This window comes from Numenius arquata, chromosome 5 (assembly GCF_964106895.1).
Source record: "Numenius arquata chromosome 5, bNumArq3.hap1.1, whole genome shotgun sequence".
NCBI classification, from domain to species: Eukaryota; Metazoa; Chordata; class Aves; order Charadriiformes; family Scolopacidae; genus Numenius; species Numenius arquata.
The window spans coordinates 12,532,168-12,557,032 of NC_133580.1; the positions used below are offsets into that span (position 1 = coordinate 12,532,168).

At 46.6% G+C, this 24,865-nt stretch overlaps 1 protein-coding gene across 1 annotated transcript in view; it reads left to right on the top strand.

The window, feature by feature from the left end:
* GAB3 (GRB2 associated binding protein 3) overlaps positions 1-5,474 on the top strand; it is a 64,331-nt gene extending 58,857 nt beyond the window's left edge. Inside the window, exons 6-9 of the mRNA XM_074147520.1 lie at positions 1,095-1,198; positions 2,855-2,957; positions 4,209-4,322; positions 5,358-5,474. Coding sequence (XP_074003621.1) covers positions 1,095-1,198; positions 2,855-2,957; positions 4,209-4,322; positions 5,358-5,474 — 438 coding nt within the window. The remainder of the gene's footprint in view (positions 1-1,094; positions 1,199-2,854; positions 2,958-4,208; positions 4,323-5,357) is intronic.
* Positions 5,475-24,865: the final 19,391 nt, after the last annotated feature.

Here is a 24,865-nt window from a genome sequence, read left to right on the forward strand (position 1 = left end):
GGTCCTGATAGCGGGGACACGGGTGACCTCCTTTGATAGTGTCCTTGGCACATTTTAAAGTGCATCCTGCTCTAGAAGAGGATTGACTTGCTGTGTAAGTGGCTAATAGTACTGTAACATAGGATGTGTCTGCAGAGGAAGAGCATCCATACCTGCTTTTGTGGTCAAAGACCAGGTGACTGCATTAGTATGGTGCATGGCCTTAGCTCCACTCTGACTGCAAATGACCAAAGGGATGTACCCTTGGAGAGAGAGCAGGCTAAATCCTGCAGTTCTGAAGTACATGTACTGCTGTCTCACCAGCTCCCTGACCTTCCAGGAACAGGACATCCAAACACTCAAATACTCAAACTCAATGTGTGGCTTTTGGTTGAACCTCTGTTGGGTAGGCGCGGCTGTCTTGGTTTAATTAGGAATGTCCTGCAGATGCTTTTACTGATGGTAATTTTACACTCTTGTTTTCCATGGCATCTCCAAAATCTGGGTTGCATTTCCAGAGGATATACTGGGGACAAAATCCAGCTTTGCAGTGGAGAAGTTGCCTAAACCTAGCCTACATTAAAGCTCTTAGGGCTGCAGAGCCGCAGGGCTTCTCAGATACTGGTTCAGGAAATGCTACTGTGAACTGGGGACAGAAATATAGACCATTGCCAGGAAGCAAAGCAAGTTTAAGTCCTTTCACAGAGGGTTTTGAGAACAGAGTGAAAAATGTACATTAACTGGTGAGAAGAATGATCTTGATCTCCACGTGTAGGACCTTTTTATTTAGAAGAGAGCCCAAAACCTGTTTTGACCTGTAGGCTGAACTGGCCTCACCTCTTGAAGGCAGCACACGCAGAGCAGATTTGAGGCAAGCACGTGGATCTTTTGGGGCATTTGCTCTACTTATCCCCATTGTATTTATTCTATTATTTTAGGGTAAATGAGGGCCTTGCTTTCCAGCACTGATTGAAGTGGTCATTTGTTACTTACTTCTGTCTTGGTTATATCAGTTATGTTCTGTGAAATACTCTGTTAGTTTCTTACTGTTAATATAAAACTGCGTTTTTCTAAACAGTCTGTACTTTTCATTAGCTCTGCTATTGGAAATTTAGTACCTTTTGTATCTACTTGCAGCACGGCCACCTCCTCTGGACTTGAGGAACCTTTCCACAATCCGGGAGCATGCTGCCGTGACCAGGATGTGGACTGTGCCTTAGTAAGTCAACAAGAAACCTGCCGTTCCAATCTTTTAAGTATTAACATTGTGGAGTGGAGTTAAAAATAACTTATCACATCCCACAAGAAACAGTTTCCTGGCAAAGTCCACAAACAAAAATTCCCCAGGGCTCCTTCCAGCATCCCCCAGGCTTTTGCTGTCTCTAAAAAGCAAGGCTCCCTTTCATGACAGGCAGTTCCAGTGCATCACACAGTGATGCTCAGTCTGTTTTGAAGGTTTTTTTTGAAAAGACTGGAGCTGGTCTGCATTTTGGTGTGGCTGTTGCGATGGCTAAAAGCTTCACATACTTAATTATTTTTTTTTTCAAAGTGATAGAGCCATTTTTGTTCCTGAAAATTAATATAGCAAAGGAGAACCAAATAAGATAACATCTGCCTGACTTGCAGTCCAGGTGTAGACTTCTGCACTGCCACAGAGCAATTCAGACTTGATCTTCTGGTGTGACCTTGTGTCACTGGAAATTAGTTGTGGGGTAAAAAAAAATGCTTTTGGTCCCAAAGCCCAGGAACTATGAACAGATTATACTGTTGGGCTCCATGGGCATTGAAAGACTCATCTTCAGGGAACACGTGAGTAGGGGCGGACTGCAGCCTGGTGGCTGGGGAGATCTTGGCACTATGGGGAAAGGCTGACAGCAGAGCCAGCTGTGCTGAAGTGTGCATGCAAAAGCCAGGAATTCCCACCAACCTCCTCTGCATACCCCGGGCACTCCAGAAAATGTGTTTTTTCGCTAGCATGAGTGCCAGACAGGTCATTTACACTCCTCTGCCTCAGGTCATCATTTGGAGGGCAAAAGGGGCACGAGACGGGCACTTTCTCAATTGCAGACCCCTCGCCCAGCCATACAATCCAAAGCCGACTAAGCCCATCAGTGCTGCCTGTTGAGGAAACCCAGTAGCCTTCCTCCCAAGCATCCCTGCCAGAGCACGGTGGTTAATTAGTGCTGACACAGTGCAGAGTCCTGAGGATAATGAGCTTGGAGGGAGTTTGTATGTTTTGCATTAACCAAACTAAAAAAAGAAGTATGCCCGGAACTAATAAAGCAAAAGGAATTATACTATTTGTACTGCACAAAGTGGCCATCTAATCTCCTAATAACTAACCCCATTGTGCTAGCCTGCAATAATTTACTCACGATACACCTCTGACAGTTATCTTACTGGAAGAGATTTTCTTGTACAAGGGCTGAGTCGCAGCCATCTCCACAGCACATACTCTGTGTTCAAAGCCAGACAAGTTCCTCTGCATGCACCTCCAGTAGCTGATTAATTCACATCAATCTCCAAAATGTGGATACCCGCACAACTAAGTAACTGCCCCATCAGCACATATTATCTGGATGAATGATACCTGTGTCTGTGCCCCTTGCTGGAGAATTGCTCCAATGTTTTATGCTTTCTGTCATGCCAGAGATGGGAAACTTTCATAAATCCCAGAAAAAAAATCATCAACAAAACCACTCATAGTAATACAGCACACTTTTTCTAGAACTGAGGAGTGGTTTTGGACATCCTTTCCATAAAGGCTGCAGCGTTAGTGTGAGTTTATTCACCATATGGACTGTGTCAGGCTTTGGCTTCATTTCAGAGCATCTGTAAGATGCTTCCTTAACCTCTCCTGTGTTTTCCTTCATAGCAATCGAATGAGCTTTATCTCACCAGAAAGAGACGGTATTAATTCAGCAAGAATATTTGCCAATTCAGTTTCCGGAGAAGAGGAAGAAAGTTACATTCATATGGTAATCTTCATTTTCACACAGCCATCCTTTGCTTTATTCTGCTCTGTCACATTGATGGAGAATGCAGAAGTTTGTTTTCTAAGAAAAAATGTTGAGGAGGTTTGTCCTTTGCCTTCTGTTTTTTTAAAAAAATGATGAAACAGTTTTAAACCAAAGACACTGGGACCAATTTACGGAGAGATAAGGGAAGCCCTTCTTCTGCTCTGCAGAACTCAGCTGTTCGCCCACGAATGTTGCTGAGCAGTTCCAAGAGATCACAGGGATCAGCCATATTTACATGAGAACTCATTAAGGCAAAGGAAAATTAAATCTTTTCACCTTTTAAAAGTGTGCCCTGCAGAATCTCCTAGGAAATGACAGAAAGCCGTTAGTGCACTTCCTAAAGAAACACACCAAATATTGTGCAGAAACAGAACTCCCATTAAAGTCTCTTATTGCTTCTGCTTTGGCTGGTGGCACTAACCCCACTTCCCATCCCATGAAAGAACATCTGGCTTTGTGGCTTCCTTTTCTTCATTCACTCTTTAGCCATATCTTGCAAAAGACCAGAATCTCAGTTTCCTTTGAATTTTAGGTAGAAATGAATCTCAAATCCCTTGGTCTGAGCCAATGTCTACAGATTTGGCTCCACAGCCAAAGCCCAACAGCAGTGGCTATAAAAATATATTGTAAAACTGACCACAGTCTCCATGAACCATAGTCTCAAATTTTAACCCACACCTTTACTACATCAAAATCTGCTCAGGAGGGCAGTTCCAATTGTAACTATGCCCTATTTGATTTTTCTAGTCAAATAAAACCTTCCATACATTTGTGGTCATCTGGGATTTTCCTGAGATTAATTTTCAGTTGCTAGATTTGAACAGAATTATCACTATTTCTTCAAATTCATAGAAGGATGCTGGTTAAGAGGGCACCAAATCTGGGCCTTCCAAGGGCTTGGGTCGAGAAGCTGGGCACAAGTCCTTCCTGATAACATTGAATGAAAATCACCCTGGTTTGCTTGTTTTGCCATAATTACCAGGAGAAAAAGGCTCTCACAGTTGGGGTTTTTCTTATGCCATCTCACAGTTAATCAGTGTTATCCTGTGGTTAGTCACCAAAAGGCACCCTTGGCGTAGAAAACTGCATGGGTGCTGACCCTCCTCACTCACATTCTGCCAGACAAGTCTCCCACCTCCCAGTTGTAGTCCTGCTTCTTTTTAGGATCATGTTTTGAGAGCATTAAAAGTTTCTCTTCTTTTCCGACAGGAACACAGACAGGCAACATCTCCATACAGTGGTGCTTTTCCATGGACAAGGAAATCTAACCTTGATTACTTAGCATTGGATTTTAATTCTGCTTCCCCGTCCCCTGTACAGAAGGTATGAGTCGTATGAAAAACCCTACGGCCTCCTGTCTTTTTGTCTGCTGGGAGGAAAACAATACACAATACCAAGAGTCACACTCTGCTAGGTGCCCTAACTATCATGATGAAGCCAGTCATGTTTCCAGCTGACTGCATTTGTGGCAGGCTCAAGATTAACATAATAATAAAAGCACTATTAGGGTGATGACAAGGTGTCCTTAGCGTGACTCATAGGGATGCCATTAACACGACCTCGGCAGAGGGCAGGAGTCCACACTGGATGTGCAGCCATGAGGGCTTGTGGACAAGCTTGTTGGTGCTTGCAGGATCTCTGCATGCTCTTCCATTTTCATCGAGTCTCCAAAAACCCTTTCCTTCTAGTTTTCCCCCAAATCTCTTTGCAGTAACAAGTTTACAGCCCATGATAAATTCATGGGGTAGAACTGTACCATCTCTTGTAACATGGCAAAATGTGCATCTTTATTCTTGCATCACCAAAAGCATTTCAATTTCCTTAGCAATGCTGATAAAATACATTCATTGTTCCAAAGAGCTTATAATCTGCCCAGGTGATGGGTAGGTACCACTGCAAAGCAATGAACTGTTGTCGGTTTGTGCCATTTTGTCCTGTGTATCATTTTCCCCATCAGGTAATACTCCTGGAGACAAAAGACTCAAGACTCCTAAGCTTTCTTATTTAATCCCCCCCTACTCCCCCTCCCACCCTGTAGTTAAAATGCAGTTAGGTTATCCCTGCAGCAGGATCACTCGGATGAGAAGAGAATGATTATCTGCATGGAAATAGCCAGAACAGCACGTTTCCCTTGCTCGCTGTGCTGGGCTGAGTGACAGGGTGACAGATGGATAATTATAGCTAAAGCAGGCTGTAAAGCAATGCTTTTGTCAGCTGATGTCACTGTGAGCTTCAAGGTGAAGTGAAGCAATCAAGGAACAAGGGGAAGGGAAAAAACAGAAAATCAAGCCAAGTTTTACTAGCATCCCTTTTCAACCCTAAAATTAATACGTTGGTTTTTTCCTTTCTTTCCCACAGAAACCTTTTCTCTCTGAGGAGCAGAGAGTGGACTACGTCCAGGTAGATGAACAGAAGACTCAAGCTTTACAGAACACTAAGCAGGAATGGACAGATGAGAGGCAATCAAAAGTCTAAAGGAAGAAGATTTAGGATCTGGAGGATGGGGTTTTTTGCACTGGAACCACAATGTTAATGAAGCAGCTATCACAGTAGAGTTCAAAGGCTGAGAGAGTTGCAAGATGCTTACAGTCTGTAGAGGAACAGCATTTTTAATGGAAACCTTTGATTTCAGCTGGAAATAGTATGTTGAATGAGTGAGTGGTTCACTGATGATTAAAGTAATGCATTACCCTTTTGACTGCCCTTACCAGTAAGCTACATGGTACCATTTTCTGGCATGATTCTGCGACGAGTCATACACTTAATGTTAACAAAATCCACTACATGTTGCATTAATCTAGTTAGTCCTGCCTTCTCTCTCTGTTGCATAATTCCTAGTTGCTAAAGCTATTTTTTGATATTCCTACAAATACTGCGGGTGCTCAGAGTGCTTTTATGGCAGTGGGCATCTGACAAGTATTGGTGACTAATCAACTAAGGGCTAAAATACTGAACCAGTAAAAAGAACTTTGAATATATAGTGCTTAAGCAAAGAGAATTTTGGAAAATATTTTTCCCCTGGGTTTAAAGGTCTGACTCTGAGCTGATGCTGTCAAAAAGTCAAAACAGGACTATATACCTACCGATGGGACTGGAACGCATGGTCTTTGACCCTCTAGATGACAGTCATCGTATTAAGCTTCTTCTCTCCATTGTGGCTCATACTTGTCGCCTTTCTGTCTGATTCTTACTGATGTTTTCTCCCCTATCTTGAGGAGCGTCTTCGGCACAGCACAGCACAGCTGCTCCTCTAGCAGGAGGCTGCAGGCACACAGCTCTTGGCTGGCCAAAAAATAGAAAGGGAAGCTGTGAGCCTGTTTCTGCAAGTCTTGGGAGAACTGGCAAAGGATCAAGAATGCTTTCATCTGAACTGCAGAAGAAATGCCATTGGAATTGCTGGTAGCAGTCGTCAGACTGATTGTTTCACTAGACCCACCCCCAAAAAAAAAGAGAATTAGGAAGTGCAGCATGCTCGAGAGAGGCTAGCAGGCCTGCCAAAATAAAACAACAATGCGCTTACGTGGTGTGAGGACCTCTGGGTTCAGGAAGCTTATCTACCTTGGGACTTGCTACAGGCACTATCTCAGGATCACATATGCGTATAGTTTATAACATATTTAACTTTAAAAGCTTGGCTGCAGTCTTTATTTTAAGGTGGCACACAGCCACTGGAATCATGGAAGTATGCAGTGCTGCTGGGTGACCCACACTGGATTTGATCTTGCAGGCTTCACTGGTGCAGGCATGTCCAAGTAGCCATAGGAGGTCTGATCCAGGCAGCCAGGACCCTTACGAAAGATTTCCTCTTTGACAGTGCCAAGTCACTGGCCTCCCTTCACGTGCCTGTTGCTACCACCTTGTATTACTGTAATCTGACATCCCAAAAGCGCTGATTTACCAAACAGAGGCTGTAGAAATGTCATTGCAGAAACCACTGGCATTTCCTTGAAAGGTTCTACTTGCTGTACTCCATGCACCCATTCTGCTTCAGCCTTTTGGGCACTCCAGGAAGCCGGGACACGGTCGAGTCACTCATCCTGCTGGGAGAGGCAGCGTAGCTCACAGAAACGCCATTTTTCTCCTACCTCAAGAGAGCTGAAGTGCTTGCAAGCCTCACTGCTTCTTTAGAGCAAATACAAAACTGGGGATCTGTGGTGACCAGGCTCTTATTAGCTGATCCTGTGAGAACAACAAGGTTCACCCGCTCCTTTATTGACTCTGGCGCAAACTGGGCGCCCAGGCCTGCAGGCATAAAAGTGTCCTGGACTAGAGCTGCTTGGGAAAATGGGGTTTACAGCGCAGATAGCTACCAGCTGTTTCCTCATACTCTGCCCCCCAGCCCCCAAAGCTCTAAAATTAATGTTCATAAAAGTTTGGAAAAGAATTCAGACTTTTCCATCTAAATCTTGTCTGTCTGGTGTGAAATTCAGTTTGTTAAAACCCAGTTGTTCTGTCCTAAAATGGATTTAGGAGGGCTGTGAGCAGCCGTGCCCTGGCTGTGGTATTGCTGCAGGGGAAGTGGGTTTGGGGCGAGGCGGAGGAGCCGGGCACCTCCCCGGAGGTGCTAGAGAGAGGTACGCGAGGAAGAGCCACACTTACAGAGACTTTTGCCTTTCTGCTCAAAAGAATTGCCTTTCTTGCAAGGTGTGCAAATAAAACATGTCACTGAAAGCTTTTGGTGTATGCTGCAGGACTGAAAGAGTTAAAAGACCAGTTAAGACCAGTAGGGGACAGAAAACATCCACAAAGGGCAGGTAAAATTATGCTCTGCTCCTGCAGACCCCAGACTGCAGGGTGATGGTGCGGCAGCCTCCGATGCAGACTGCAGTAGCATACAGAGCAGCTCACGTTTGACTGGAGTGTTTCTTTTCATGCTGTCAGAAATTATTCTGAAGTGGAAAAACACCAAGTTATTAGAGGCAACTGGCTCACTTGTTATTCTAGTTTATTGTAAAAATATTTAAACTTTGATAAACCTGGCTAACAGATCATTGAGATGTTTAGAAAAGAAGGAGCTCTTTTGGTATTTTTTTTCCCCTAAAAGGACATAACCGTGTATCTTGGCAAGGACCTTAGATCAGAATGGCTATCTTTCAACTTCTGAGCCTGCCCCCACCGCTCTGTTATCTTGATCAAACACTGCTCACTGGTTTCTAACTTTCACTTTTAAACTAAAAGCTAAGTTTAGGGATTTATTCAGATTTTTCATTGAAGGTCTGTTTTTTCCCGCTGCCCAGGGCCCATGACATGCATTCTTGTGTGAGCCCAACACACAAGAGGCGCAATTAAAAAAATAATTTAAAAAATGTTTTAAAAGCAGAGCAGTCCTCCCCCAAGGCTTTCTCTTTTTTTTTTTAAAGTCAAATTCCGTGATATTCCCAAGAGGGTAAAGAGGAGGAGGATGGTGGGAGGATGGCGAAGGCCAAATCTGCTGTGGCCACCCCATTATTGAGGATTTTGTTGTGAACGGAGCCACAACAGCCCCTGCTTGGTACAGGACTGCAGGTATAGATATAGGATAGCTATAGGACATACCTATGGGCTGCCACGCTGCCAACCCATAGAGCCTACTGGTGGGAGAGGAGGGGTGGTACAGAGCGAAAAGGAGGCACTCTTTAATGAAGTCTGTTCTTAAATACTGGTCCCCTGGCCAAAAGAGAAAAGAAAACCTGTGAAAGCACATGAAAACTGAGTCAGCTTTTGACAGTCAGGTCCGAAAATGTAGCCCGGGCAAGAGACCTGTCTCTGGGGTCAGCCAGGAACACTCCTGGTAGTGTCTTCTTTCTGCTGTGGGTCTGGTATGTTGTTATTTTTATGTATTTCTTTAAAAAGTATCATGAGAGCTGATACAGAGAGCGGCTCTGCACCCAAATGAGGCAGAGCCTCCTAAGAGATGGCCAGTGGTCCCTTAGGAAACTCTTAGAGTCTCCTGAGGGAACGGGCATTGCTCAGGACTTGTAGTGCCTTCTCCAGCACTGCTGGGCTTTCTCGTTCCAAATGGAGAGCAGCACTAAATAAGCAGAATAGTTTTTGTTTGAAAATGTCACCCTGCAGAGTTGCCAGGTGAAGTTCTGTTGCAGGACAATGTGGAAAACAAACGAGCTAAATGGTTTCAATCCTGTGGTTACTGTTAGGACGATCAGCTGGATTCTCCCCACTGCTGGTGCCCGGGCATGGGAAGGAGATCAGAGGTGAGATGGATCTCTTCTGCTGAATTTGTCTGTGGCCATTGAACACAAAAATAGCCTGCGTCAAACACCTGCTTGAAATACAACCTAAAGAGTCATAAATAAATCAGTCTGATCTGAACTTCTGTTTTGGAGTGAGCAGGATTTCAGTCCTTACTGGAGTTCCACGCATTCCCCAGGTCTTTGCTCAGTTTGGGTTTAATATGACCTTATTCTGCAGTCTTTCAATGATGACACATTTGAGCAAGACATAGCAGGATCCAAGACTTGTTTTCTTTTTTGGACAAAACTGTATTTTCGGTTTATAATTCCTTTTTTACAGGAAGCAGCATTAAATTCCTTACTGGTGGATAGGAACACTTTACCTGAGAAACGTCAAGAGCCATTTAACTTGAGGCAGGTGTTTTCAACCAGCTCACTTCTGTCAGCGGTAGTGCCTGCTCTCTTCCATGTTACTAATTACATCATAGATGTAGATTTTGGAGTTGCATTCACTTGAAGTGATTCAGTGGCTTAGTAATTTAAAGACCATCAGATGCTGTGATGAGAATGAAGCACAGGGCAATGCCTTTCCTTTGATCCCCTGTTCCGCAAAACTTGCTCAGGTTTAAAAAAAAAATTTAAAAAGCCACCAAAATAGCAGACTTTTGCCATGTCAAAGCCAGAATATTTTTTGTTCAAATGAAAATAAACTTTTGTCTTGTGCTAATGAAGCATTATACATTTTTTGTATTTGTAAATCTGTGGAGAAGCATTAAACAGTCATCTCTGTTATGAAGGAGTAAGTCATTGATAGAGGGAAGGGGCTCACCTTCCTGATGTTTCATTGTAATGTTTGTTGTATATATTTGCACATTAAACTGTGTATCTTTTTTCTAATAAATTAATATAAAATGTATCAGTGATCTTCAATCATTTTGATAAGTGAAGGTGCTCATGGGGAAAACTCACGTTTTTCATTTAATGCTTTTTCCATTTTTTAAGTCTCTTTATTAGGCCGTGTCTTGTTCATCTAAATTATTTGGAGGCGAATTCAGACAAATTTGCAAACAAATTCCACACACCTGTGTATCAGGAAGATTATTTGCGGATGACTTGAGAAACAAAGAATGGTGAGGTTGCAACCTGGGCTGGTGTCTGCCTCCTCCCGGGGCGTGGGGAAGTTGCAGCCCCCTAGCCCGGGGGCAGGAAGGGGCCGCGCTTACTGAGCAAAGATGTAGACCACAAGCACAAATTTGTTCAGCATATGCTCTGGGCTTGGATACAAAGACTAGTTGTTATTTAACCTGATCCTTTAATTGCTCTGTGCTGAGGAGCGTAGTTGCTGTTAATGTAATTTCCACATGCGGCGAGCTGGGGACGTGGGATCCTTTCACCATGCCCGTCTCGGGATTTTGAAGATGAAATGAGGCAGTCCACGGGAGCAGAGCTGGGCAAGCCTAGCTGCTAACAAGCAAGGTAGTTTGGGAAATAGTTTATTTATTGCTCCAGGCAAGTGTCACTTTTGGATCCGTGTGCTTTGTCATCCTGGCTGGATACCCGCTGCGGTGAATCGAGGGACTTGTAGTGCTTAGAGAGCCACTGATGGAAACTTGGCTGCAGGACTCGAGAAGCACAGACACGCGTAGTTTAGATAAGCCTATGCCTGCGGGCTTGATACAAGGGAACTGCGTGACATTTTGTGTTCAGTCTTACAGGCAGGGCAGGTCGGATAAATAAAAGGTCAGATAAAGTCTGACTGCCGGTTCACAGGCTGCTCCCGTGTCCTCTCTCCAGCCGAGATGGGAACGGCTCTTTTGGCAGGGTGTTCTCTCCAGAAAAGTGACCTCCCTCCCCTGCACCAGCTCCCAGCCCCTTGGAGGGGGAAGCGAGCCCCGACAAAGCCACCGCCACCCCTCCTGCAATGGCCCGGCATGTCCCCTCCATGGGGCACTTCCCAGAACAGCAGAGGTGGCCCCAGGTGGTGGAGGGTCCCAGAGCATCCCCACAGGCAGGGACAGCCCGGCCCGTGAGAGCCAACGCTCTCTGAGCTTGCGATGAAGAAACTGGGTTCTGCGGGTAAACAGTGATGAAACGAAGCAGTATGAGGTTCCGCAAAATTCAGGAAGCTCTCATGCTTCTCACGCCTCTGTGCAAGTGCTTTGGTGATTAGATAATAAGGGGAAAAAACTGACAGCAAAAAGTATGACTGTGTAAGCACTTGGTAGAGGTTAGCCCCCTAATCACATCCGCAGCTTCCAACCACGTAACATGTTTCCCTGAAGCAAAAAGCTGCAGAGCAGCCAGTTACCAAACCCAGGTCATCTTCACAGGGCATGAAAACACAAACCCCTCCAAAAAGGCAGTAATTCCCTATTGCCCCCGTGCTGTTTCCCTCTAACTCTTTTGGTTATGAGTGCAATTGCTTTGGTCTTTTTTAGCCTGAGATGCTCAATAGAGCACTACCTTAAAAATGGGCATTCCTATGTAATCGTGTCCACACTGGGGACCAGATAAAAGCAAGGATACAGGTCTTGAGATATCACAGTGGTGACATCTCATTTCTCTCCAGTAGATCTCCAAGAGCTTTGGCAAAGGGACCTGTAATTTATTTCTGATTTTTCATGTGTGCTTTGAGGGACAGTGACTCCCCCAGGGCCTGTGGCAGCACCGGAGACGGCACCTGGGTCTGGGGAGTCTTAGTCCTGCCCTTTCGCCAGCAACGAATACAGGCTGCATGCTGTGTTTTGACAGGTCTTAAGATCTGCATTTCCCCATCAAACAGCATCTAAAGCTCCTCTTCCAGTTGTTCAGGGCAGAGAGCGCAGAGGGGCTGTGCTCTACCGGTTATACATATTTATAGGAGCGCGCCAGGTGTCAGCAGCACCACATCCAGCACTTAAACACAAAGGATGGGTCTGGCAGGGGTTCAGCCCCTTCCCACCCAGGGAGCTGATCCCAGGCTCTGTTGTAATGCAGGAGTGAGCAGGGAGTGACCCAACCTTTCATTTATTGTCCTGTTTTGTTTTACTTTGATATTTGATCTTCCTTTCACATCCGATTTTAGCATCAGCTCATTGTTATACAGCCCCGACCTGCCCCGCTCTGGCAGCTTGGGGATCTCAGCGTTGGCAAATGCATCACTGTGGAAGAGCCTGAAAATCCCTTGCTCTGCTGGTGGGGTCTCATTGAGGGCTTTAAAGCCTAACACAAATTGGGGGTGTTTTCCTTGCATGTGTTTGTGCTGGTTGTTGTTGCAGTTTGGTTTGCTTCTTCATTCAAAAATGTTCAGTGCTTTGTCCGGGAGCTCAGCTACTTGGAAGTGCCTCTGGCTGTGCCGCTATCTAGAGACGCTTGGTTTTGCTACTGCTGCTGTTATTTCTTGGCTTCCTTCCCCACATGGACAGCAGAGCAACAGGGAGGACCTGCTCCGTATTTTTCCCCACAAGGGGAAAACCACAGATCCTTCCCATGAAAGCAGTGGTTCTGCCACCCATCCCAGGAGGATGCCGTGGTGCAAACACCTCGGCTTTCTCCAGGAAGGCATGGAGCATTTTGTAGAGTTACGGGATGATGGAAAAGGCAAAACATCAAATGAAGGCAGTGGTGTCTGTCAGCACTGGAGGAGATGCCAGAAGGCAAACATAGCTTTTGCCTTTAGGTTTCCAGATCAAAGTTCTGGACGAGCTTTCAGTGCGACCTTTTGTACAGCCTGAGAGAGACAATTCCTCTACAGAGAGGGGTGGAGGATTGAGCAATAAAGGGATACATAAAACCTCTGAGGTCTCGGTATCTCTTTGGTCTCTCTGTTTTGTATTAACGTAGCTTTTGGGTAGCAGCCAGGCTTGCCTGGCAATGGGAACCAAGGTTTCAAACAGGAGTCCTCTCCTGGCGGGGTTTGGTTGCCTCCACTACTGGGACATCCAGCTGAGATCCCCTTCCACAGCTGGGGTCTCAGAGATGCTGAGCTGTTCCCCTTCAAAACTGAAAACCCAGACTGGCAGAGGCTGAGATTTGCCCTTGGCCATGGGGGCAGGCAGCCCTCCATCATCCACATCTCAGGGTATGTTCCTTCAGACTACGAACTACTTATTTTGAAGCACTGAGCAAGCCCAATGTAGTGATGCTGGCAAATGAAGGTCCCCAAAAAGGGTAAGGACTTCCCAGCAGAAAACGTATCTGGCCTTTGGTGTATATTTTATCCATGAAGATGAGGCAGTCAGCAGAGTAGAAGGCAGGCTGTTTACAGTTCAAAAATAAGATATGTCCTTTTTAAAGTTTTTTTTTAAATAAAAAATGGAAGATTCATCATTTCTTTCATTAGACTTCCTCCACAGTTAGTCAGAAATCATCAGGAAATGCTACCAAAGGAAATCCGTCCTGTTCTGCCTGGTCAGCACAAGGAACGAGTGCACGCAGAGGAGGACAGCGAGGGGGCTCTGGCTCTTCCCAGGCAGAGCTGAGGGACGAAGCAGAGACAGCTCAAGAGCAAACTTGCCTGACATGTACAGTAAAAATGACAGGGAGACAAAATAAAGATGGATTTCCACAATCAGCACATCCAGAATCTGACTTTGGCACAAAATGAAAATTTGGAATAACTCCAGAAATGCCAGTAATTTTTTTTCTATATTTATATCTAGCACAAAAGCATCTTTTACCATCCATACACCTCCTCAGACATTGCTTTTTGCTAAACAGCTCTAACTGTTAAATGAGACACAAGGGTCATCAAATAGCTTTATTTCTATTGCAGACTTGCCCATTTCCCAGTGCTCCTCTCACCAGTGACCACACCATTACTCCCTCCACAACCTGCAGCTGGGCTGGCTCAAAAGCACTTGAATGTTACTATTTACCTCCAGCCTCTCTAGATCGGGTTGGGTGAAAGGGATGTTTTGGTGTTATTCCATCAGGTATGGGAGCCTATACACTTGTGGCTGCAAAAATGGAGATATCTAAGCAAACGCACCATTTTTTTCCACTGGCAGGGTAATGTTAATCCTCCTAACGAGCTCTGGCTAACTCTGCTGACTGCAGTTGTTCACTGAAAAAGCAGAGGGAGGAGTGTGTATCGTGGCTGGTCTATAGTGGGAGGAGGTGAGAAACAGATGTGCACGAGTTGGGAGCAAAGAGAGGAGCATCTGTATCCATGAGGTTTGTTTCAATCCTATAGATGAGACACTGCATAGAAAAGGTGAACAACCCCAAACCTCAGTTTTACAGGCTAGTACAAAGTCTGTATCTGTTCTAGAAACAGATGTTCTTATTCAGAACAGCATACCTGGATTGCGTTATTCTACAGCAGTGAGTAAAACATGCTAGGTAAGGCAGCGAAGCATCGTTCATTAGCTCTTTGCATCACTCTTTAGCTCTGACTTGTGCTTCTCTGGAGGAGGCAGGTGCAGCCCCGCTCACCCTCCGGGCCTCATCAGCGTCCCAGAGAGCAGAGCCCGACCTGAGCTGGCAGGTCCCCAAACCGCCGCAAGGCAGATAAGGAAAATAACCTGTACAGGAAAAAAGAGAAAACGGCTCTGAATCGCGTTTTGTGTTTATTGGTGTTATTTGCCCTGTGCGTGCCTTTGATCCCACTTTCCAGGGAAGCAGCAGGTTCAAGGAGCTACACGGCATAAGAAAACCCCTGAGGTTCTTCTGCTGGGGAAAGGCTTGGCAGGTCTGGCCGTGTGGTGGCACGGAGCCTGCGCCTGGCCGTGGGGATGGCTCTGCGTGCCCTCAGAACGGGGGCATTGGCTTTGTTTGACAAATACATAGGCTGCCACTTGAGCTTGAAAGCCCTGTGCAAGCTCCTTTTGTTGCATGGACCAAGAGGAAAATGCACTCAGCTGCTTGCACCTTCTCCCTTCCAAAGCACCCAGGGGAGAGTCTCAGCCTTGGACCTGGGGGAGGAAAACCTGCAGCCTCAGAAAGAGGCAGAAAAAAACATCCTTAGCTGGAAGTCTTGCCTATAAATACCACATCTCAGCAGCAGTCGGGGCATGCTTTCTCAATATCCCCCATAAAATTCTGAACAGTCAGAATAGACTTAAAAACCAGATTTCCCCAATAACACCGACACTTGAACTGCAGCCAAGTGGAGTCCTCCGCCTGGAAAACGTTGACGCAAAGGCTTCCCAGTGGTGCAGAGCAGCAGTCAGCCTGAGATGGGATCAGTAACTCCAACCTAGGGTTGAGCAACCTGTTTGTCAAACTGTCATCTGGCCACTTCCCGGGGCCGTGCTCGCTTCCCCTCCACACCAGCCACCACAGTACAAAGGGCCAAGGGCAGGGCAGGCGGAGAGAAACCCAGCAAGAAAAGCCACTAGGCAAGGGTGAGACATTGCTGGGCAAAAGCAGGCCCTACCCTGCCGTGCCTAATACCTACCTGCTGCTTCCACAGGGAAATTACAGCCCAGGAGCCTCCAGCACGTCCAAGCACACTTTTATAGGAGATTGGCAACAGCGCTAGGATGTGCACAAGGTGTCCAAAGCTGTCTGTAGCTGAGTGGGTGGGAGCTCAGGGGACTACAACTTCCACATCCCAAAACATTACCTTTTATTTTGGCTTGGAAAGCATGCAAGTAGCTGCCCTTCAAAAATCTAGAGCTTCTCCTCATCTGCTCTTTGCAGTGTGCATGGCCCTGTGGCCGTCAACCCAAATGGGAAGGGGAAAAAAGGGGAACTACTTTGGTGAAAGAAGGCACTTGGTGTTCGTGAACAGCCCCATAAAGATTTTCAGTTGTTGTGGGATCTACTTTGTGCCATGATTGCTTTGTTGTTTTTTTTTTTTAATAACCAGCCTCGGGAAATAGCACAAGGCAAAGCCAGAGGGGAGAGCCAGTGCCCAGGTCTGGGGGCCACAGGTAACCTCGAAATGAATCTCTGCTGCTGTCAAGGCAGAGAAGAGGAACCGCCGCCACTGCCTCAGTGAAGGCTGATCTTCCATCTCGATTTATGAAACCTTTCAGAGGGAAGTGGTCAATCTCTAGCTGTTTGGAGTCATGTTCATGGAAGTCTCCAAATAGATGTTATGCCTCAGTGCTGAAGAGGGCGTTTTTAAGAAAAGTAAACAAAGTGCTGTTGCTGCAGCCCACATTTTGTCGAGGATGGTACTGAAAGTGGATGAAGTTCAGCTGTATTCCTCTCGCTCTCTTTCTGCTGACTTTCCCATGTGCCTGTGGCTGAGGGAAATGAGCCCAGCGGCCACGCAGGCAGCTGAGCGCAAAGCAGAGGGGAAATCTGGGACTTAGACACTCAAGTAAAAGCAATTCACCTGGTTTCTTTTCATAAAAGGGCGTTTTTCATCAAGTCATTGGTAATGAAATCAATCCAAGTGCTGTTTTGGTTGATGCTAAACTGACTGGAGAAGTCGCTGCCTACGGTTGCCCATTCCCAGCCCCTGCAGTGATCACTGTCAAGGGCCACGAGGTCCATCCCACTTCTGCCAACACGGAATAACCTGACTCCTTCATTTACCAAAGCAATCTGGGATTTCTAACGTGGGTTGTTCTTCTGTAGCACCAAGTTAGATACGTAGGAGAGGCTGGCAAATGGGGATCTCCTCCTCCCTTGGGACACTGTCCTGTGCCTCGGGCTGCCGGACACCTTCCCCATATGCTTCTTCTTTACTTCACAACCCAGATGAAAAAGACTCCCAGCCCCGAAGGCCTGCCAGTGGAATAGTATGTACTGGAATTAAAAAACCCCACACGTGTATCTGTATAAAAACTATTTATATAGTGTGTATATATATATATGTAGCTTGAGGACATATCCATGTATATATTCTTGAGAAATGCAAGACATCTGTCTCTCGCGCTGGGACTCAGAGGTGTGCGGGGGCCTGGAGCCACACCGTTCCTGCGGGGAGACCAGAGTTTCTATTTTGGTTTCCGCCTCTCTGCCCAGTGCCTTGTGCCGCCGTGCCCGTGCCCACCAAAACCCGGGACACTGTGCGTGCACCAGCAGCTCTCTGTGCTCACAGAGTGGGCAGGCTGAGGAAAGGGAGAGGAAAATGCTGGTTTGCCCCATCACCTCCTCCCATGCAGGGCTGTCCTGTGGCAGATGTGACCATCACTACCACGTTGTGGCTCCTGGTGTAGGGTTTAACAGTCCCTTAAGACAAAGCCAGCATTGCAGCCTCCTGCTTCCAGCCACAGGACTACAGTCCTGCCAAAATCCCTGGCACTGCAGGGGTGGTCACCACGGGCTGAATTGGCCCCACTTCCTGCATACCCTTTATGTAGACCTGTATCACCGTCATCTTTGGAAGATTAAGGTGAGCTATGGGTTACAGAAGTTGGCAGTTGTGTCACCTGTAATGATTTTGCTTCTGTTCCCTAATCAGGTCAGCAGCTGACAGTGGCCAAACTTCACTCATTCCCGCTCACATGTTGCCTATGGGATTTATTGCAATATTGGTTGTCGGTTTGGGTTTGCCAGAAGTGGGTACCAACCTACTAGTCGCTGCTGCGATGGGATGGGAGCGGTGGCACTGAGCCTGCAGCTCCTCATCACGAGCAGTGCAAGAGCATCCAGGCATGCAGCAGGATAGAAGTGTGAGCGCCAGATGAGCTGGAAACACAGGTCAGCCTCAAAACATCTCCCCTCCAATGCCTGGGGCTCCTTGTCCCCAGGAGATAGGGCAGGCAGCGGTATCTGGCTGGGCCCAGGCGTGGGGCTGGTCCGCACTTGGGTGGACGAGCCACGCGCTGGGAACCTGCCAACATCTGGTGGCTTTAAGGTGGAGGGGCTCTGAGCTGCATGGCAGCCATCAGCTCCAGGACTCTGCTTCCCAGAGCATTTCAGTTTTGCATGCAAGAGGCTTTGCAGTCTCTGTTCTTGTTATTTTTACCACTTTTTACCTTCTGAAGCAGGCAGACAACTGTCCATGTTAATGCAACTGTTTTAACCTTGTGGAGCACGGACTTTTGTGGTCATTGGGCTGTTCCCCAGAAACCCCATGAAGGGTGGTGTTCCCAGGCGCCAGATATTCCCATCGCCCCGGGAACACAGTGCCCATCTCCGCTAATCTTGGCCTGAGGCTGGTCCGTTGCCCCCCACTCCCAACTCGTGACCTGCTGGGCACCAGCCCTCGACCCACCCTGGGCCAGCAGTGGGTGGCACCGCTGTGAAGGACAGCTCGACCGATGGTGCCCGTGATAAGCACCCACCCAGCAGCCCTCCCACAGCCCTGCAGCCTTCTCAGCTGCCATCCCGGAGGAGAAAGCAATGCCATTTCCTTCGCAAGCTTGTGAGCTTCAACTCAAACGTAGCCCTCCTGTGGCTGTGCCTGTACCGGCTGCTCTCAAGCGGGGTTTCACTGATCCCCCCCAGGCTTTCCTGGGAGTGAAAGAGGGAGCTCAGGGACCACAAGACTGTCATCTGGGCCAAATCAACTGGAGTTTTCCGTCACCTTCTCTGGCACATCTTCTGCCAGCCACAGGGATGCCTGCGGTCGAGGAATCCCCCTTGCACAGCACCGCAGAGCCCAGTTCCCTTCAGTGTGTATGAGTGCATCGCCCTTTAATACTGAGCCCACTGCTGTGTGAGGAACAGAAACTTCACCCATCAATAAGAAATTGTGTGTGCTTATCTATTAAATTGCATACTTGCATTCAGCAGATAAAAATGCTGTCAGAATCACATAGGCTTAGAAGGGGCTTCTGGAGATCATCTGGTCCAACCCCCCTGCCAAAGCAGGTCCACCTAAAGCAGGTTGCACAGGAACTTGTCCAGGCAGGTTTTGAATGTCTCCAGAGAAGGAGACTCCACCACCTCTCTGGGCAGCCTGTTCCAGGGCTCTGCCACCCTCAAAGTAAAGAAGTTCCTCCTCGTGTTAGGTGGAACTTCTTATATTCAAGTTTGTGCCCATTTCCTCTTGTCCTGTCACTGGGCACCACTAAAAAAGACCAGCCCTGTCCTCTTGACACCCTCCCTTTAAGTATTTATAAGCATTGATCAGATCCCCCCTCAGTCTTCTCTTCTCCAGACTAAAAAGACCCAAGTCCCTCAGCCTCTCCTCATAAGAGAGATGCTCCAGGCCCCTAATCATCTTTGTAGCCCTCTGCTGTACCCTCTCCAGCAGTTGCCTGTCCTTCTTGAACTGGGGAGCCCAGAACTGGACACAGTACTCCAGATGTGGCCTCACCAGGGCAGAATAGAGGGGGAGGATAATCTCTCTCACCTGCTGGTCAGAAGTTGCATTAGGGGTTGCATTAGGGGTTGCCAGTACTCACTTTCCTTTTTCACTGATTAATTTTACAGACGGAAGGGGAACTCTTGCAAAAAGAGGACTGCAATTGTGGTGTGACGTTTAAGGGTGTAGGGATGGTGAGACCTATAGTAAGAGGTGAAATTGTTGAACAGGCACAATAGTGTAATTGGAAAAAACAGTAAGTGGCTTTTCAGCCCACAAATGTCTGTCTCTGTCATTGCCCGCACACCCCTTCAGCCTGCACAACTTTAACACTTCAAAATAGAATAGGAGCCAAAGCAACCGATTGTAATGCAAAAGCCAATCCATAACTAGCCATAGTTAAGAGGTAAAGGAATAACAGCACGAACAGGTAATGAAAGCTTTAGTTTTAATATATCACAATGAAAGGTAAAATAAAGCCATGCTTGCTGAGAGCGAGACGTGCACGTGGGCTCGTACTGTTCACATGTACGTGTTTTGTACTTTGGAAATGTGCATAAAAACCAGCCATGGGGCTTTCAGCAGCCAGAGAGCCTTGTGCTGGCTCCCCATAGAGCACGGGGTGCTTCCCAGTGTGCCTCTGCCCTAAAACACGGCCAACTGGTAGAAAAGAACAGATGAGATGGAAGAAGCATTGCTCTGTAACCCCTTAAAAACACCTTACAGAGGAGTAGACAGCTCCTCTCTCCCTTGAGCCCACCCTGAGCCTTGACATTGTCAGCTGTCTAATTAATTTGCTGTTGCTCTCCTTGGCTTTTCTCCAGTGCAATCAAAAGCAGGCCCCAGCTTCCCAAGCCCAGGCCCACCCGATGCCGTTATTGCCTGGCCATGATGCTCCCGGCGCTGACCACACTCACTTCCCAGTCACCTCACCTCATCTCCAGCACATGGACAAGCGCAATACCCCTCCGGTCTGCACAGCCACGCACCCCTGGCAGCCTCTGCCCCCTTCCTCCGCAACAGAGACCCCTCAAAAAGCCCCAGAGGGTTTTATGCAGTTTGTTTGGCATTTTTTTTCCCTCTCTGGCAATGGAGTGGGTAGCAAAACCAGCTATTTTACTGCTGTTTTGTACACCCGTTCTGACCTCTGGGATGATGACGTCTTGTGTAAAAAGAAAGCAAGAGCCCAGAAAGGAATGTGGCACTATCTGCTTGGCCGACTTTCTAAAAATACCGTGCACAGCTCTTTCATCCACACAGTAGGCACGGCAGCTTCTCCCGTCCCTGCCGAGCTGATGGGATCTGATTTTCAACTTGTTTTCCTGCAAGGTCACACTCCGTCTGTCCCCTCCCTAGTAATTCTTGAGTCCGCTGCCCACCTTACTCTCAAAGGAGTGACTGTCTTGGAAAACATTAAGGTCTTGCAAATTTTTCTGAGAACAGGTAATCAGGCTGAGAAAAGAGAGAGGCAACAGAATGAATTAAACCCTGGGAAAAGCCTTAATGGGAGTCTGTGCCTTATTAGACACCAGAAAATCCACTCTTTAGTCAAGGTTTCTCTCTCATGTGGATTCACTGGTGTTTAATGAAGCGTGAACTCCCATTAATGCTTTTCCTGTGGTTAGGACATTCACAATGTGTGGCTTCTCTGATGTCTTACAAGCAACAGACTTGTGCTGCAGCCTTGGAGAGCTCAGTCTCTCAGTCTCCAGGCATAGAACCATAGAAAGTTATTTACTAGTTTATTTATTAGTTCTGTGGCACATGGGGCTGCTTCTTAGACCCAGCATTTTCCCATAAAAACAGATGAAAGGACAAAAGGAAAAGGCAGGCTGCATACAGCAGGAGCCATCCTATCCCATCCCATCCCATCCCATCCCATCCCATCCCATCCCATCCCATCCCATCCTGTCCTGCAGCACTCACTGCAGCACCAGCTCAGGCTCTTTCCCCCACCATGACCAGCCCCTCATCTGTCTCTATGTGTTCTCAGTTACCTCTGTTTTGGTTAAATTCTTAGTGTTGTCGGTATCTTGATTTGGTTCGTTTTAGCTTGCATAAAAAAATAGTATAAAAAATCCATCTCCAGGATGATTTTGAATCCACTGTGTTTGTTTCAATGGTATTAACTTAGTGCTTGTTCCCTCAGCAATGACAGGTAATGCAAACAAGCATTTCTGTTTCAAAACACTTGTAACTCTTTACTCTTTGAATCCACTTCCATTTCACCCTTTCAGGATCAGCTTTTCAGAGGTTTGTGAGTACCTAGTAACACAGCGAGATGCCTCGAGGGCATTTCACAAGTGCCTTAGCTCAATCGTCCTTGTCTTTTTATTTTTATTTTTAAAGTCTAGATAAAAGGTATGTGCTGGTTTGCCCTTATCTTCTGTTCCACTCACACACTCAAGGAATTTTATATGTTTTGAGATGGAAGATTGTCCTTTACAGACCTCCGCAACTTTGCCTCTATTAATTCATGCTTAGCCAAATGTCTCATATTTACCACCATTTTTTGTTCCCATTCATTTATTTGGTATGAAACTAATGCCCACTGGGATGTAATTTCCAGGACTGCTTTAGGCTGACTTTAACACAAGGTTGTTTTCCATTGGCAGTGCTACATATTTTTGGAGACTGGGCTGCTGGGTCCTTTCCCTGCTGCCACAGCGCAGCCCCACAACCCAGCCAGCCTCGCTGCCCCAAAATCCTTCTTCCCAAAACCAGGTATGTTCCTCTTCCTTGGTGGGGACAGAAACATTGCAGATCCTCTCTGGTCCAGTGCGATAATTTGTGTAATTTTATTAGGCTGGTGATTTTAGCTTTCGTGTCTCTCCAGAGTTATTGTGTCTGTGGATAAAATGATCAGTGTCGGGTGGGGAACGGCTGTCCTGGTCCTGACCAAGAGTCCTCCAAACTTCAAATCTTATCTTTAAGCCCAACCAGAAAGCAAAGACTTGCCCAAAATGCTGATATTGCTGGCCAAAATAAAAATCCTCCTATGGATTGCTATAAAGCACAGGCCACATTTCTGCCCCTTTCCCTCCTTCTCTGAGGGGCAACATGGATTGCTCTGCTCTGAAAATCAGACCTTTTCAAACCAGTGGTGCCCAGCTCACCGCAGGTGGACAGGTTCACAGTCCACAACAAACCAGGCTCTGCTTTCCTGCTCGGAAATGTTTCCAAAAGGCCACTAGTTGTGGCCTGCATGGTCAAATCAGCCGCAGGCGTATGGCTGCGGCATCAGCACCTGGATGTCATCCCTATCTAAGTGCCCCGAAAAGCCTCTTGCAAAGGGGTTCCCTGAAATGAGTGCCAAGGCGATGGAAACAGGGTGGATTAATACATTGGTGAGCGGTCAACCCAAACCCTCCGAAATGCCTGGAGCAGGGCTAGCTGTTTTCTCAGATGACAACTACGTTTCATAAGGTGTCTGCTAATGCTGGTGGTGACTGTCTGTATCAAAACTGTTCACGTGTACATACATAGACATAAGCACACAGGGCTATGGCAAACAAATGAGGCTTGTCCTGGAACAGCTCCAAAGCCAAAACAGAGCTCTGGCCCCTCCTCACTTAAACCAAGACTAATCTTCCAAGTCTAAACTTCAGATCCTAAATTTGCACGAGATTCCTCAGACGGGTCCTGCTTTTCAAAGTCTATGAGCCCTTATTAAATTCATAATGTAACAATGTAACAGACCAAACCGGAACAGGTTAAGGTAATTATATTACACTGACTACATCATATTTTGCTTTAGCTTTTAGAAAATACTGAATTGTAACGTCAAGGAGAGACGTCAAAGAAAGGGTTCATTAACCTTGGTTAAATGCTCAGCAGTAAGAAACAGAACAGCTTCTTCACCAAACAAACTCTTTTACAGGGAAGGACTCCAGTAATAATACATAAATCTTCTCTTAAATGTCATTATTGACAGCAATCCACCTGCAGGGAATACGATTGGTCTAAGGGCAGGAATGGCAGTGGGAGCTGCAGGGCTCCTGCCCTTCTGCCTCCCAGCACTTCTGCAACTGGGCATACCTCCAGATTGTTTTTTCCTTCCCCTTCTTTCTTTTCCTCTTTATTTTCTCCCTTCTCTATACAAAGTCAGCAATTTAAAAGTTCAAACTTCACCCACAGTTTGAGAGGCAGAAGCTGGCGATGGCCGAGAGGCAGAGCGAGCCCTGCCCTAGGCCACCGCTCCTCAACAGCAGCTGGATGGAAGGAAGGGGCAGAGGAAGCATGACTGACCCTCATGTGACAGGACATAAGAAAAAAACATGTGACTCTTACCAGTCATACACTGTTGACCACAAATCTCACATCTGCAGGGCACCTGGAAAAGGGGCTTAAAGACCCCAGGGATTGCATTGGACTTCGTGCCTCTTGTGGGCTCCAAAACCAGCCCTGAAGCAAACCTGATCACAACTCAGGGTCTCTTCATGGTACTGGAGGAAAGGGCTTTATCTGGGATGGATACAGGATAGTCCAGCAGGGCTCAGGGTGTTGGTAGGCCCTGCCCTGCTCCCTGCTCAGAGCTGAATCCCCTGGGAGTGGGGATGCTCCCGGCTGCGGAATCGGGACAGGGCGGCACAGTCACCCTTCTGGAAGAGTTGCAAATGCCTCTCACCACTGCTTCTCCAGCCATCTAGTGTCTCTTGCTGCAAGCTTTTCAATGGAGGCACATTTTAGCTTTCTGAAGCGTTGGCCTGACTTCTGGAAGCAGAAATCCCCCCTCCTTTATTCCAGAAACCATACCAGCTATTAGACCACATGGAGAAAATGTAGTAAGGAAGTGCAAATAAAAGTTCATTAAATATTTTTACTGCAGCCTTTTTTATTTCCTAGTTGTTCCTTACGATGCATAATATCAGTCACAAAACTTCTCAGAAAAACAAATGGTCCATTTTTTGTGTTAAGCACAATACATGGACAAGCAGCTGTAGATACTATTTTTTCTAAGAGTAAAGTTCCTCCAACTGATTTTTCTCTTGCCACTTTCAGGCCACGTTTGTTTGCCACTTTGTACATTCCAGAAACTTTACTAATGTCAATGAAACATAAAGGTAAGTGGATCTGTTCCAGATTCCTACACAAATAAGCAAGCTCCATTAAAAAAGGCGCTTTTATGGTTTATTCTCCCAGTAAGCTTTTCTCTTTCATGACTGTCTCTATGTCACTTCTGTCCTTCCACACACAAACTGAGACATGAATTCCACTCTTTGGCACTCATAATCCTTTGCATCTTCACTTTTTTTCCTTGTTTCATTATTTTCACACTACATTTTTCTATTAAATTATTCTTTTAAAGAGCTGCTTATTCAGGCCTGCCTCTCCCTGGAATTCTCTCTGACCCTGCACTAAAAACCCAACTCAGACGTAACGCCGAGTCTGAGTTTCAGCCAGGCAATTTCCGATGACAGACTGATCTGATCTTTTCATATTTTGCAGTTATGCAAGGTTTGGATGAATTTAGCTGTAGAGAGTTCCAGTTCTGGAGTTTGACTTCGTATCCACATTTTACAGCTCAGACAGAAGGAAACGAAGATCTTTAAAAGAGACTGGCA